The sequence below is a fragment of the Lathyrus oleraceus genome, chromosome 4 (assembly GCF_024323335.1).
Source record: "Lathyrus oleraceus cultivar Zhongwan6 chromosome 4, CAAS_Psat_ZW6_1.0, whole genome shotgun sequence".
Lineage (NCBI taxonomy): Eukaryota > Viridiplantae > Streptophyta > Magnoliopsida > Fabales > Fabaceae > Lathyrus > Lathyrus oleraceus.
The window spans coordinates 273,079,437-273,094,441 of record NC_066582.1 but is presented as its reverse complement, the minus strand read 5'-3'; the positions used below and the strand labels follow the sequence as shown (position 1 = coordinate 273,094,441).

At 31.0% G+C, this 15,005-nt stretch overlaps 1 protein-coding gene across 1 annotated transcript; it reads left to right on the top strand.

Moving 5' to 3' along the window:
* Positions 1-4,761: 4,761 nt before the first annotated feature.
* Positions 4,762-6,958, top strand: LOC127075056 (uncharacterized). The gene is made up of 5 exons (XM_051016506.1): positions 4,762-5,235; positions 5,323-5,380; positions 5,622-5,705; positions 5,783-5,924; positions 6,493-6,958. The coding sequence occupies exons 1-5, from the start codon at positions 4,851-4,853 to the stop codon at positions 6,769-6,771; spliced, it is 948 nt and encodes a 315-aa protein (XP_050872463.1). The 5' UTR covers positions 4,762-4,850; the 3' UTR covers positions 6,772-6,958.
* Positions 6,959-15,005: the final 8,047 nt, after the last annotated feature.

Here is a 15,005-nt window from a genome sequence, read left to right as displayed (position 1 = left end):
AGAGAAGTATGACAAGAAGAAAATCCAATGTTACTGCTGTAAGAAGTTTGGTCACTTTGCTAGAGACTGTTGGTCAAACAAGGAGAGAAAATCAGAAGAAGCAAATATAGCCAGAAGTTCTGATGACGAATCTGTGCTATTGATGGCCTCTGAATCTGATGATATGGATCTGATAGACTGGTGGTATATGGACACTGGTTGTTCAAATCATCTTACTGGAAACAAGAAATGGCTGGTTGACTTTGACTCTGAAAAGAGGACAAAGATCAGATGTGCTGATGACAAATATCTCAATGCAGAAGGTATGGGAAATGTCAGAGTGACTCTGAACAATGGGAAAACAGCATTGATTCAGAACGTGTGGTATGTACCTGGCATCAGAAGCAATCTGATGAGTGTGGGACAATTAATTGAGAAAGGTTTCTCAGTTACCATGAAGGATAATCTTCTGAAGCTGTACGACTGTAATCAGAAGTTGATTATGGAGTCAGAACAGGGAAGGAATAGAACATTCAAGGTGAATGTCAGAACTGCAGACTCAGAATGTCTTAGTGCAACAAGTGCTGAGAAGGAGAGTGAGCTGTGGCACAGAAGATTTGGTCATTTGAATTTCAGAAGCTTAAAACATCTGAATTCAAAGAAGTTGGTACATGGAATTCCTGCAATTAAGAAGCCTGAAAAGTCATGCAAAGTTTGTATGGAAGGAAAACAACCACGATTGCCATTTGCGTCAGAAACTGCTCCAAGAGCAAAACATGCCTTGGGAGTTGTACATTCTGATGTGTGTGGTCCATTTCCAGTAGCATCGATGGGAGGGAATAAATACTTTGTGTTATTTGTTGATGAATTCACAAGAATGACATGGGTATCCCTTATTAAGTTCAAACACGAGGTGTTTGATGAATTCAAGAAGTTCAGAATGAAGGCTGAGAATCAGAGTGGTCAAAGCTGAAGATTCTTAGAACTGACGGTGGAGGTGAGTATAACTCCAAAGAGTTCCAGAAGTTCTGTGAGGAGAATGGAATTGAGCATGAGGTTACTGCTCCTTATACCCCTCAACACAATGGTCTTGCTGAAAGAAGAAACCGAACTTTGCTTGATATGGTGAGAAGCATGCTAAAGGAGAAGAAGCTTCCTCAGAAGCTCTGGGGAGAAGCTGTTGCCACCGCAACGTATGTACTCAACCGATGTCCTACGAAGAAGTTGAAGGAAATAGTTCCAATACAGAAGTGGACTGGAGATAAGCAAAGTGTTAGTCATCTGAAGGTGTTTGGTTCTGTTTGCTATAAACATGTTCCAGAAGCCAGAAGACAGAAGCTGGATGATAGAAGCAAAGTGATGATTCTGATAGGGTACCACAGTACAGGTGCATACAAGCTCTATTGTCCAGAAACCAATAAAATTGAATTCAGCAGAGATGTGATTGTGAAGGAATCAGAAGTTTGGAATTGGGATAAGTCTCAATCTGACTCTGATGTTAGAACCTCTGAAGAAAGGTCAGAGTTCAGAATTTCTGAGGCTGGAGTAAACTCTGATATTGATTCTGATTCTGATAGTGATTCTGACTCTGGAGAAGACTCAGAAGATGAAGGTGACTCTGATGATCCAGACTCTGATGACCCAGACTCTGATGGTAATCCAGATTCTGGTGGCAATTCAGACTCTGGAAATATGCCAGACCCTGAAGATGGTCAAAGCTCTGGAGGAAGTCAACCATCTGAAGCTAGAAACTCTGAAGCTCAAGACTCTGAACAAGTTCAGAGACCACAAAGAATCAGAAACATCCCCAGAAGATATGCAGAATTTGACATGCTGAAAGACACTGAAGTAGACTCTGAAGGAGAAGTTATTCAGTGTGCCATGTTAGTAGACTCTGAACCCATAAGTACAGAAGAGGCTCTTAAGCAGAAGCTCTGGCTGAAGGCCATGAAAGAAGAACTTGATGCTATAGAGAGAAACAAGACTGGAAGTTCTGAACAAGAGATAGCCAAGTTCAAGAAAGTTCTGATGAATGAATTCGAAATGACTGATCTAGGCAAAATGACATACTTTCTAGGGATGGAGTTCAGATACTCTGAGAAAGGTATTATTTTGCATCAGCTCAAGTATGAATTAGAACTTCTGAAGAGATTTGAACTGGAGAATTGTAAGATTGCTGTCACACCTTCTGATACAAATCAGAAACTGGATTCTGACTCTGATGGAAAGGATGTGGACGCTACAACCTTCAAACAGTTGGTTGGTTCTCTGAGGTATTTGTGCAATACCAGACCTAATATTTGCTATTCAGTTGGGATGGTTAGTAGGTTCATGAGTAAACCTAAGTGGTCCCATTACCAAGCTGCAGTCAGGATTCTGAGGTATATCAAGGGAACTCTGAAGTATGGAGTATTATTTCCTTCTGGAAGAAAGGATGAGTCAGAACTTCTGAGTTATTCAGATTCTGATTGGTGTGGAGACAGAGTTGACAGAAGAAGTACGTCTGGGTACTTATTCAAATTTCTGGGAGGTCCCATTTCTTGGTGTTCCAAGAAGCAACCTGTTGTGGCGTTGTCAACTTGTGAAGCTGAATATATTGCAGGTGCTGTTACTGCATGCCAAGCTGTGTGGATTCTGAATCTATTGCAGGATCTGAAGATTAAAGTAAACAAACCTCTGAAGCTGATGATTGACAACAAGTCTGCAAACAATCTTGCCAGAAACCCAGTGTTGCATGGGAGAAGCAAGCACATTGAGACCAAGTATCATTTTCTGAGACATCAAGTTCAGAGGGGAGTGTTAGAAGTTGTACACTGCAGCACTCAGAAGCAGTTGGCAGATGTTCTGACGAAAGCTATCAAGACTGATCAATTTCTCAGATTAAGGGATGGAATTGGTGTTACAAGTTTTGATGGAATATGAATTAAGGGATGGTATTAGATTTAATTATTAGATTTAATTCATATTTAAGTTTGTTAGATATTAGATTTAAATATTAGATTTGATTCATATTTAAGTTTGTTAGATATTAGATTTAAATATTAGATTTGATTCATATTTAAGTTTGTTAGAGGCTTATAAATAGGGTGTCAATCATTGTAACTTTTAATCCTTTTTGTAGCCATCATTCTCTGAATAAGAATATTTCCATTCATCATATATTCTACCTTTGCACCAACATGTTTGACATATAAATATACTTGGTCCAAGGATAAATGTTGCCTAATTATAAACTTGTACTTTTATTTTGTTGAGAAAATTATATACTTGTACTTGCCGACAATAAAAATAAGTATTATTAGATTGTTTGACTACAAAGATAAATGTTGGCTCACTTCAATCAGAGAGTCTATTTGATTCATTTTTTAAAATAATTTTTATAATATTATATATTTATATTTTAAAAAAACTTTACAAAGTATTTTTTTTAAATAATTCAAATAAAATTTAATTTAAATCATTTTTAATAAAATATTACTTTTAATATTTCATCATTTTACTATAACAATTTTTTTATATTAAAATTACAAAAACAGTTCATTTACGTTTAAAACAATTTTGAATCACTTTTCATTAAAAATATTTTTGAGATTTTTTTGAAAAAACTTAAATAGTTTTGATTTTATTTTAATATTCAATGATACATATTTATATTATTGAATGTCAAAATCAATATTTTAATTTTAAAAAAAAAACCTAATTTTTTTTCATACTTTAAAATTATTTTAATAAATATAAGTTAAAAATCATTTTTTTTTAGGTTTGATGTATTATTGCGGAGTCCAGAAAATCTTAGATACGTGACACCAATGTTCTACAAGTCTGCAGACACTTACTTAAAACTTGGACTTGCCCCGAAAAAAAATAAGGTGGAGCAAGCCTGCAGACACTTCATCTATTTAGTTTAAAATTGAAAATTTTATGTTAATGTCCGAGAGTTCGAAAAAAAAAGATGGGGCGGGTAGGACGAATATACTAGAGGATGCGGACCTAAAACTTTAGTCTGTTTTACAAAAAAATACGGACAAAATGGACATAATATGATTTAATGTAAGATCCAACTCTTACTCTTCACCAAGCCGAATCAAGACTCTAGTACCATTCTTTAAAGATTCTGAAAAATCATTGAACAATAACCGGAACACAAGAAAAAAAAATGTCATATTTTCACTCAAAATTTTAAAATAGTTTATTATATTATATGAATCAATTCTCTTAAAAATCTAACTATAATTAATAAAAAATGAAAATAGTTAATTTTTTCGTGACATTATATATATATATATATATATATATATATATATATATATATATATATATATATATATATATATATATATATATATATATATATATATATATATATATATATATATATATATATATATATATATATATATATATATATATATATATATATATATATATATATATATATATATATATATATATATATATATATATATATATATATATATATAGTTGTATGTGAATTACATAGACATAGTATATCAGTAAAAAAAAAACAACCAATACATCAGAAAATTTTAAAAAAAGTCTTATAAAATATATTTGAAAATAAAATTTAACATGATTTTATATTTAGAAATAGAGAGGAAGTATGTTTCAAGGGGTCAAAGGAAACATTATAGAATTGTGCTCCCCATGCTATTGACTTATAAACAAATATTGCTTGAAAACCAAGAACCAAAAACATTTCATGTACATGAAACACACATTTCAACAACCAACTTAAACATTGCTCTTACTAACTTTAAAACCCTCTAAGTTATAATCAATTCCAACCAACTTCAACATCTACCTCATTTATCACACAACAAAATTTTCTCTCTTTTTTTCTCCCTCCAAATATGTCTAAAACAAATGTGAGAAAACAAGCTTTAGAAAGGAGCACAAGTTTCAAAGATACACAAAAGATATTGAACCAAAGTTTTTTCCATAATAGAAATAACCACCTCAAGAAAGTGTACCCTATAGGGCTTCAAAAAAGCACTTCTTCACTATCTTTATCTTCAGTTTCATTATCTTTGTCACAAAACTCAAATGACTCTTCTCAAGCTGATTCTTTGACTCCATTGGATGAAAAGATTTCATTGGCACTTCGTTTGATTTCAGCTTCATCACATGAAAGAAGAGAAACAACCGTAGCTAAAACTATACAGCAACAGCCAGCAACCGTAGCTAAAACTGAGCCAGGTGAATTGAAAAGATGCAATTGGATCACAAAAAATAGTGGTATGGTCAACTTCATTAGTCATATATAACAAAGTAACAAAAGGAAATTATTTGATCTATTTTAAATTAATTTTGATTATCATGCAGATAAGCTATACATAGAATTTCATGATGAGTGTTGGGGAGTTCCAGCTTATGATGACAAGTAAGTGATATCAATTGAAGTGTGACAAATTAAATAGGAGTCGGATTCTGTCATGATTTAATTCTGAAAGATATTTTACGAAACCTATTTTAGTCATAGTTTATTAAACTTCTCAAATTTTAAGTCATGTTGGATAGTCTGTTTTTCACTCCCTCAAACACGGTTTGACTATTATAGTAATTTATGTGTGATTTTTGCTTTAATTTATAGTCTCATTTTATTTGATTAAATTATGAAACAGCAAATTGTTTGAGCTACTTGCAATGTCTGGTTTGCTCATGGATTACAATTGGACAGAAATTATAAAAAGAAAGGAACCACTTAGGTAACTTTTGTTTGACAAGTTATAATTCTTCTTTACATGTTCTTTTCTTTGTATAAAGTATATAATTTTTTATGTAGAGAAGTGTTTGCTGGATTTGATCCTTACATTGTTGCCAAAATGGAGGAAAAGGAAATCATAGAGATAGCATCAAACAAAGCACTTTCTTTAGCTGATAGTAGAGTTATGTGCATTGTGGACAATGCCAAATGCATAATGAAGGCAAGTTCATAATCATATTTATTCACATTTTTTGTTGTTCTTATTTGTATGAGTTTAGTTAGAAGATGACCTTTGATGCATTGATGCAACACTAAGGTCGCGTCTGGGTCAGGACATGTTTTATTGTCCTGACTTTATCTCGTCTTAGAAAAAAAATATTTTCATCCGATTCAAGACGCGATTGAATTTTTCCATCCATGCCATGCTCGTATATATAAAAATAAGAAAACATATGTTTATCGTAATTTTTATAATACAATTATAAATTATTAGTATGATTATGTTTGCGCAGATATGGAATGAATTTTAACACTTTATTCTTGACTCAAACTTTAAATATTTTTAAAAAACTCTAAATTAATAGATTTTTTATGTCAAAGTCGAGGCCAATACTCACAAATATGTAGGTTTTTTTGTGAAGTTTAACGGTTTTTTTGTGACATGTGGTTACGATCGAATGCATATGTCCTCCTATAGCTTCGACTGATGAGATTCTCGGCCGTCTTTTATACTTTTCATGAATTTCACCTTGGAAGCTAACCAATTACTTATTAATCTTTGTCAACAGGTTGTTAGGGAATGTGGATCATTTAGTAGCTACATATGGGGTTTTGTTAATCACAAACCAATAATTAACAAATACAAGTACCCAAGAAATGTGCCAATAAGGAGTCCAAAAGCAGAAGCTCTTAGCAAGGACATGGTAAAACGTGGATTTCGATTTGTAGGACCAGTGATAGTGCACTCTTTTATGCAAGCTGCAGGACTAACCATTGATCATCTTGTGGATTGTTATAGACATAGTGAATGTGTAAGCCTAGCAGAAAGACCTTGGAGGCATATCTAACATAAACTCATTCAATATCACAATTTTCAATTTGCTTTTTTTAGTGCAATTACTTAATTTTCGAAACATGTCATGCAAGAGATGACATTAATGTTGTAATTTGTATAACTTCTGTTTTTCTTGTATATTTTGGGTTTTGGTTTTGAGTTGTGTTATACAAACATAAATATTGACACGTTATTCTTTATTGGAATTCCTAGAAGAAGAAAAATCTTAAGAATTAATATGACTAAAAGATTACAAATGTATACATTGGTTTATATATATATATATATATATATATATATATATATATATATATATATATATATATATATATATATATATAACAAATAACAAACAAACTTGTATAGACATTATAAATATGTTACGCATAGGCAAAGTATTATAGAATCCTTTTGGATTCATAGAATATAGATAAGGAAAATCCACTATCATTATTGTCATACTCTAAAATTTGTCCTATCTTTTTCATTTACCTAGCTTACGACTTTATTCATATCACTCATCATGCATGTGCAGGTTTCATTCATTTCATTTGCATATATTGTATATTTCATCATTTCATCTTCATCTATAATAATTGGGACATAGGCTCTTTAATGACGATGTTTTGCTCAGAAGATTGCTTGAACTGAAAGAAAAGGATAAAATTGGAAATTGACATAATATTTCATTTATTCATGATACACGGCTTATTTGAGACACAAGTGAAGATAAGGGATTACAAGGAAAAAAATGAAAAATTACATCATTTTGGTACGGTTGACTTTTTAGTCAACTTTTGACTTTTGGTCAATTTTTGACCATTGACTCAATTTTAACTCCTAAATATTCTTAAACCTATCCCACTTTCATTTGATCACAAGAATTCACAATTTTCATGAAAAATTCAATTATATCATGAACATGTTTCATGAAAGGTTTTTCAACACTTTCCATCTTTCAAGCTCTCTTTCCATGGCTTTTTCTCATTCTTCCCTTGATGCTTCAAGATACCTCTTCCACCACTTTTTTTTGCCTTGCTACAAGGAAGAAAATAAAACAAGTCAATCACAATACTCATCAATCAAAGTCATCCAAAAGCTATGGGAAAGTCACACAAAAATACTGCATAAATACTTAGAAATTTTGGCATGACCTTTCTATTTTCTAAACTTTTCCAAACTTATTTATACACAAAAAAAAAGGAATTTAATCCATAATTTACACCATTCAAAAGTGTTTATTTTCAACAACAAGTCAATTTCCAAAAGCATTTGAAGGTGTAGAATGATTCACAAAAAAATCCAATTTCAAAACCATTAAAAATCAAGACATAAATTCAATTATTTTCAAGTTCCAAGTTTGTGATCATCCACCTTACCCCTAAACTTGGTACTTATGCTAAAATCAAACATGTCTTACTTCTAACTACCCCTAACTGCCTATTTTAACACAAAACCATGCATTTACTCATTTATCCATAACCTCCCTAAATAACCCTAACTTCCTTAAAGTTCACAAACTAACACAAAATTAAGCATGTTTTCATCAAACCTCAACCATTTATAACAATTGATCCAATTACTAAGTTTAGTGATTCACAATTAATTTTCGATTAATTTCTAACTGTTGATAAAGTAATGAATTGGATCATAAAGTTGGTAGTTACCCAATTATTAGAGGCTAATGGAAATCACTCAGGAAAGTCTTTATTACATTCGAGGAAAGAATGTTGCTGAAAGGATAACAAGATTATTTGATCAAGATAATTGAGAAACTTATGTGTAGAAGTTGAGTATCTGCAACAATAGAAATAATTTTCATTTGATATGTGTGTAGACTAATGTAGTGTGGCTATTAGTGTTCAGTTTGATGATAGTTCATTGTATCAAAATACTTGAATATTAACTCTTGAAAATTGTGGAAGACATGCTTATTTTTACCATGGTTTCAAACCATTGAAGAGAGGAGTAGGCATAGCGAGGACGATTATCGAACCACTATATATCTCTATGTACTCTCTTCCTTCCTTCCCTACCTCTCTTTAATTTTTGTCATTTATCATGTGAAAGTTGAATCATAGCATAACTTGCATGTCATCTAGGTTAGATCTTACTTGTCGCAATTTATTATACAAGCATGTGTTTATGTAGTATCAAACCTATCGAATTATACTTAAGTCGAATGTGATAAAAGACATGTCTATGTTGAGATATTAAATTGTTTAGATTAAGAAACTCGGATTATACTAGTTAACTTAAGTTCTTGTTTTACCATACTCTTAGTGATAACATTGAAATAATTAGTAAGAATTCATATTGATGAGATTTCATTCTTCTATTCTATTTTATTTTAGCTTTCATCCATTAAACTATTTTTTTCACTTATATCCTACATGTGGCCTTAGAGCTAGTTTTTTTTATCAAGTTTAAGCGATTTCTAAATTTGGGAATATAATTTTTTTTTCAATCCTAAAATTTTAGTTTTGGAAGCTTTCTCATCTAAGTAGAAACAAAACGTATTTCATTGATTCATCATTGACTAATGAATGTGAAATAATGTCAAGTAATTCTCTATTAGAATGTTATTTAATCACTAGTTGAATTAATATACTCTCTAAGTTTAATTCATCTAGGATTGAACTAACCAATTTGTTGAGATGTGTGCAAGGTTGATAGAAAATCTAGCATTATACTTATCATTTGTGTTTATGAGTATTCAAAAAAGCTAACAATGTACTATTTATGTAACAATTGTTTTGAATTATGGATTGTTCAGGAAATGGAAGAAGATGAAGACACTTTATGAATATTGACAATGTTCATTGTTTGTCATCCATAAATCAAGGTTTGAAATCATAAAGTTTTAAAATGGTCGTATTACCATAAAAGCGTTGAAGCAACTATCATAGATTGTCAAACACTTGTGAAGCAATAAAGTAGCTAATCATATGCTTATTCTTAAAATGTTGTACGTGTCCATCTGGAATCTTACGAAGGAGTTTTTGAAGGTGTATCTCAAATGTGAAAAGAAGTCTTATCCATTTGTATGTGATTGATCATATTTATATTATGATATATTTGTTGTCGTTCACTAATCATTTATGTGTGCAACAAATTAAGCAATAGATCGTCAAAATTGGTAAGATCATTCCAACCTCCCTCATTATTCTTGTAGTACGCTTATTCATTACCGTTTTTGTGTGTTATATGCTATGTTTGTGTGAAATATGTATTGTGTTATTTCTTCATGTTAGGCTTCATTGATCTAAATGTATTGCATGTTTGTTATTTCATCTGAGCATTTATCATACATTCATGAATCATTAGAATTCTATCATTAAATAGCATTTCAATATTTATATATCATTAATATTTCATTTCATTATTGTCCATAGCATTAATTTTGAATTTTAGTACATTGAATATCATTACAATGCATTTTATTATCTCTCATCACATCAAAGTTGCATTTCATTAAAGTCTCTTTCAATTGCATCCATTCATTTCATTTTTTTCAAAAGTGATCATGATTCAACTCAATTATAAACACTGATTCGAATCACATGAGAAAAACCCAAAAGGAAAGTGCGTCAATTATGTTGATTTGAGTCACAATTTCCTCTTGATTCGAATCAAAATAAAAAAAAATCAATATTTTTTTATTCGACTCATGCGTTGTACATTATTCGAATCATAGCAAGTCAAATCATATTTACTTGTGGGACTTTTGGTTTTCCTCTTTCTCTTAGTTCATTTCCTTTAAACATTTCAAAATTTCACTACAACAAACTCATTCCATTCACTCTCATTTCATCATTCATCATCAAAAACATTCATCCCTACCCATTTTTCTTCAACCTTCATCATCATCATCATTAGGTCAAGCTGACAAGTGAAACTCTCATATAAGTAGAAAGGAAAAAAGAATGAATCATCATCCAACCCTTTTCCTCCAATTCCTAAGAAGCAAATATCCAAGGTTCAAACAAGCAAAGATACAGTTGATGTAAGGTTTCCCAGTTCTTAGAATAAAAATTCTCATGGTAGAAGAATCTCAAACATTCAAAAATTAGGTCAAAATTTGTCTTTCATCTGCAATAAGGTAAGTCATTTAATTCTGTCATATCCCAAATTTTGGTGACTTTATTTTTCATCTAACCGAGTCTCTTAATTTCATATCATGCATCATTAGGTCATCTGCGCCTTAGTCCTTGGCCAAGTTATATTTTATTTCTATTCATGTCCAGTCAGAAGGTCAACTCCAATGATCCAAAAATCAAAGGAGGACCATTTTGATTTTCGTCAGTTTATTGACCTATTTTTATTATTTAATTGCTATTGTTAAAAATTACTGTTATTTTTATCAGTATACTTAATATTTGTGTCATGTCACTATTTTTGGTTTATATTATTTATTTTTATATTATTGTTTTTATTATTATCTTTTTAGGATTATTACCATTACTTTTTCACTATTATTGATATTATCATTATTTTATTTAGTAGTTATTAATAATTTTAGTTTAACTAATATCATCTTTTTAAATTATTAGTATAATACTTATTTATTAGTTTTATTTTTTTATTATTATTATTAATTAATATTATTTTTATTGTAAATATTATTTCCTTTTAGTATTGTCTTTTATTCATTTCGTTATTATTTCTACTATTATTATTAAGTTTGTTAAGTGTTACAAATATTTTTTCTCAAGTTTATTATAGGTCATTTTTAGTTTTATCATTGTTGATATTATTTATTAGGGTTATTATTTATTCTTATTTCTTATTATAACAATCAACAAAACCCACAAAAGTCCAAAAAAAATAAAGAAAGCGTGAGTAATGAAAATGTGAATTGATCAAACCTGAAGCAAAGATAGAAGTCAATGTTTTTCATTACTATGATTTTTTATTACATTTAATCTTCCCAAAACAGACACAAATCAAGTATAAAATATTCTAAACTAACATATCTAACCTAAAATTCTAAACCTAATTTACACTATATAAACACAACCTAAAAGTTATAATTCTTCATTCACGATTTACAAAATACAACCCTAAAGTTGTTGTTCTTCACACTGAACAACAACAACTAAAACCCTAAGAGCTTCATACTCCTAGCATCTTAAAATCTCAAATTTCCATAAGCCAGCATTACCTCGCATCAAAGAAGAGGAGTCGAAGAGGATACAAACAAAAGAGAGAAAGCAAAATAAATAGTTAAAAGAGAAGAATCCATTATCTTTTATACCGGAGAAATTATCCTCTCCGTAGATTGGTTATCCATTTTTTTGTATTTGTTTATCACTTTGCATGTGTGTAGGGTTTCAATTTGTTTGTGATTGTGTTTTGTTGGATTCATGTTAGAAGTGATTTAGGGCATAGGGGTTTGGTTTAGTTTTAGGATAAACGAGTTTTTTTTGTTAAGATTCGAGTTTGAGTTGTTGTGTTTTGATGACTAATTTGTGTGTGGGAGTGGTAGATTTGTTGATTGGAGCTTAATATGGGCGATTTGGATGGAATTGAGTGAGAAGTAGAGCTCGTGTCAGGTTTTGATGTGGTAGGGTTAAGTCTCTATTTTAATAATACTCTTGTTTTTGAATTTTTGTGAGTTTCAGAAGTGTATTTCCGGAGACATTTCGAAAATGTGTTTTTGGAATAAATTAAGTCCTAGAATTGGAGCGTAGTTCAAAAATAAATGAGTTGTCTATACATGAAATGCGTCCGGAGATGCATCCCCGAAAGCTAAAATGTATTTTTGAATTTTTTTTACGTAATGTCTAAGTAATATATATGGTGTTTTAAGAAATCCCCATTACATTAATTCAAATAAGGATACCCTAAAATTTACCAAAGATGATCCATTGATTGTAGGATTGCCTTTTAGCCAAAAAATTTATCAAGTCACGAGTAATACGTTTTTTATTGCATTTAAAATGACCATACCAACCAGTTCCTTTTGAATAACTAGAATCAAGAATAGTCTACTCATAGAAATCACTAAAATTATGACTAAAATCAATAAGATTCAAGTGTACACCAGAGTGCCATGAAATAGCTAGACTACTTAATTAACATTTTAGATTCAAAAATATTAGAGGTAGAGTTATTAGATAAACCTCTGACTATACTTGGATTACCCCGTCCATAAAAATTTTAAGATAGAGTTTTTGTTGGTTATGACTAACCTTGATAATAATGCCTGTAATTTTTCTCTTAGTCAACAAAGAGCTTTGATCAACATCACTGTTATCTATTTCTTAAAATTTTCTCCTTTTGTTTTGGCTAGTCCCCATATATATAATATTTGATTACTTCTTCCTATAAACTTTAATCTAGTTTCTATTGTTGTCTGTGAAGCTGAAGCTGAGAATTAATACGTTAAAAATCACTTGTATTTAAAAGATTGTTCACCATTGTGTTTATCTCTTAGACTTGCATTTTCATTATCTTAAATTTTTAGTTAGTGATCTTTACTAAGATCACTATAAACTAAAACTTTTTGCGTTGGAATATATAAAACTCAATGATAATGTAGTCTTATTCATAGTGAGTGTTTGTGATGCTTATGCATTTTTAGTTCTCATGCTCTTTAGGCTATATATTTGATTCAAAATCTAATCAACTTCAAATTGAATATAAATCTATTAAGTTGAGATAGTGCTTAACAAATACATCATAAAAACTAATAAAGTAAACTAGCTCACCAACATACCAAACTTAATTAATCAATTTGCACATAAGTGATTAGGATCATAGTTCATAAAGATGACAAATTTTAGTCAAAGTGTAATGATGTTAATTTAACGAATTATTATATATTTTCACATTGCAATCTAATACCATAAAATTTAGTTCTAATCACATATCTAGAATTCATGATATCTTCCTTATTATTTTGGATGTGTGAATATGTCTCGACTTTGTCCTTTAAAAACCTTAATAGACAATCCTTTAAAAATCTTCAGAGATAAATCAACAACTACAAATTCACTATAAACTAACTTACTAGTTACTCACTATTTTCTACTGAACCAAATTTGAATCTCATATTAGAGAGTCGTGTATTTCACATCTTCAAAGTCCTTCATCTTCAGCTTAAGCCGGATATATGGTTTTTAGATTATATGGAATTAGATATGCATTTTACTATGGAGGAGGTTAAGAGTTTAAACATGCACCCTCTAATGTATCAGTCTTGTCCTGCCCCATTTTTTGTAGACTTTTGTAGACGCGAACATTAATAGAAATTATATATTTTTATACTTAAAATATGCATTGTTTACGGACTCATCCCATCTCACCTTCACTTTTAGTTTGGAGAAGAACACAATTTTAGACTCACACTCTCAATTATACTCTCCTCTCCCCACCCCATTTTTTACTGGCTTTTACAGACTGAACAACCCGTTTGCCACCCCTAAGTGGAATAAGAAAACACTTCACACCTTTGAAGTAAACCATGCGAGTATTGACCATCACTTCCTTGGTCAATATTTTCAAGAATGTATTTGAACATAATCCACAACTCCACATATCCCTAATTTGTGTGTGGGAATGGTAGATTTGCTCTATCGAACGTTATCAATTTCGTCCTTTAGATGAGGAATATGCTTACCTAACTGACCTTTTTTAGCTTGCTCTGGAGAATGAAATGGGTAATATAATCAATTATGCTACGCACGCTTTGGCTACTTTGGCCCTTGGCACAACTGGTTACTGGGAAGTTTTTTAGTCAAACTAGCATCGTGCTGAAAAGTAATGGATGGAGGAAAACATCCATGACCTGAAGCTTCAACGAAACAGGTACCTGGGTGAAGAAAATGAAGCTTTGACCTCACTTTCCGGGGTGACAGAAGCTTTGCTTCCCCTGAATCTCACTGGCCCTCTTCCTGACCAGGTGGCTCAGTTGGTGAAGACAATGTGGGATGCTCACGAGGAGTTAGAGCTCTCGCGCTTTCAGAATGCTTCGCTACCCCAATAGTTGCTTAAGTCGGTGATACAATATGTATGACATCTCTTAGTTAGAAGAAATTCGGGGAAGAATTTCAATTTAAGGGGAGAATGTAATATCTCATATCTTCTTAAGTGCTTTATTCATTTTTCAGATGTTGTCAGTCGTGACATTTTGAGTTCCTGGATGCTCTATTCATTGTCAGTTTGGACAAATACAATAATTAGTGAACTCATAAGAGATTAATCTTTACTCAATTAGCTTGATCTTTAGTAGTTTGTATAAGA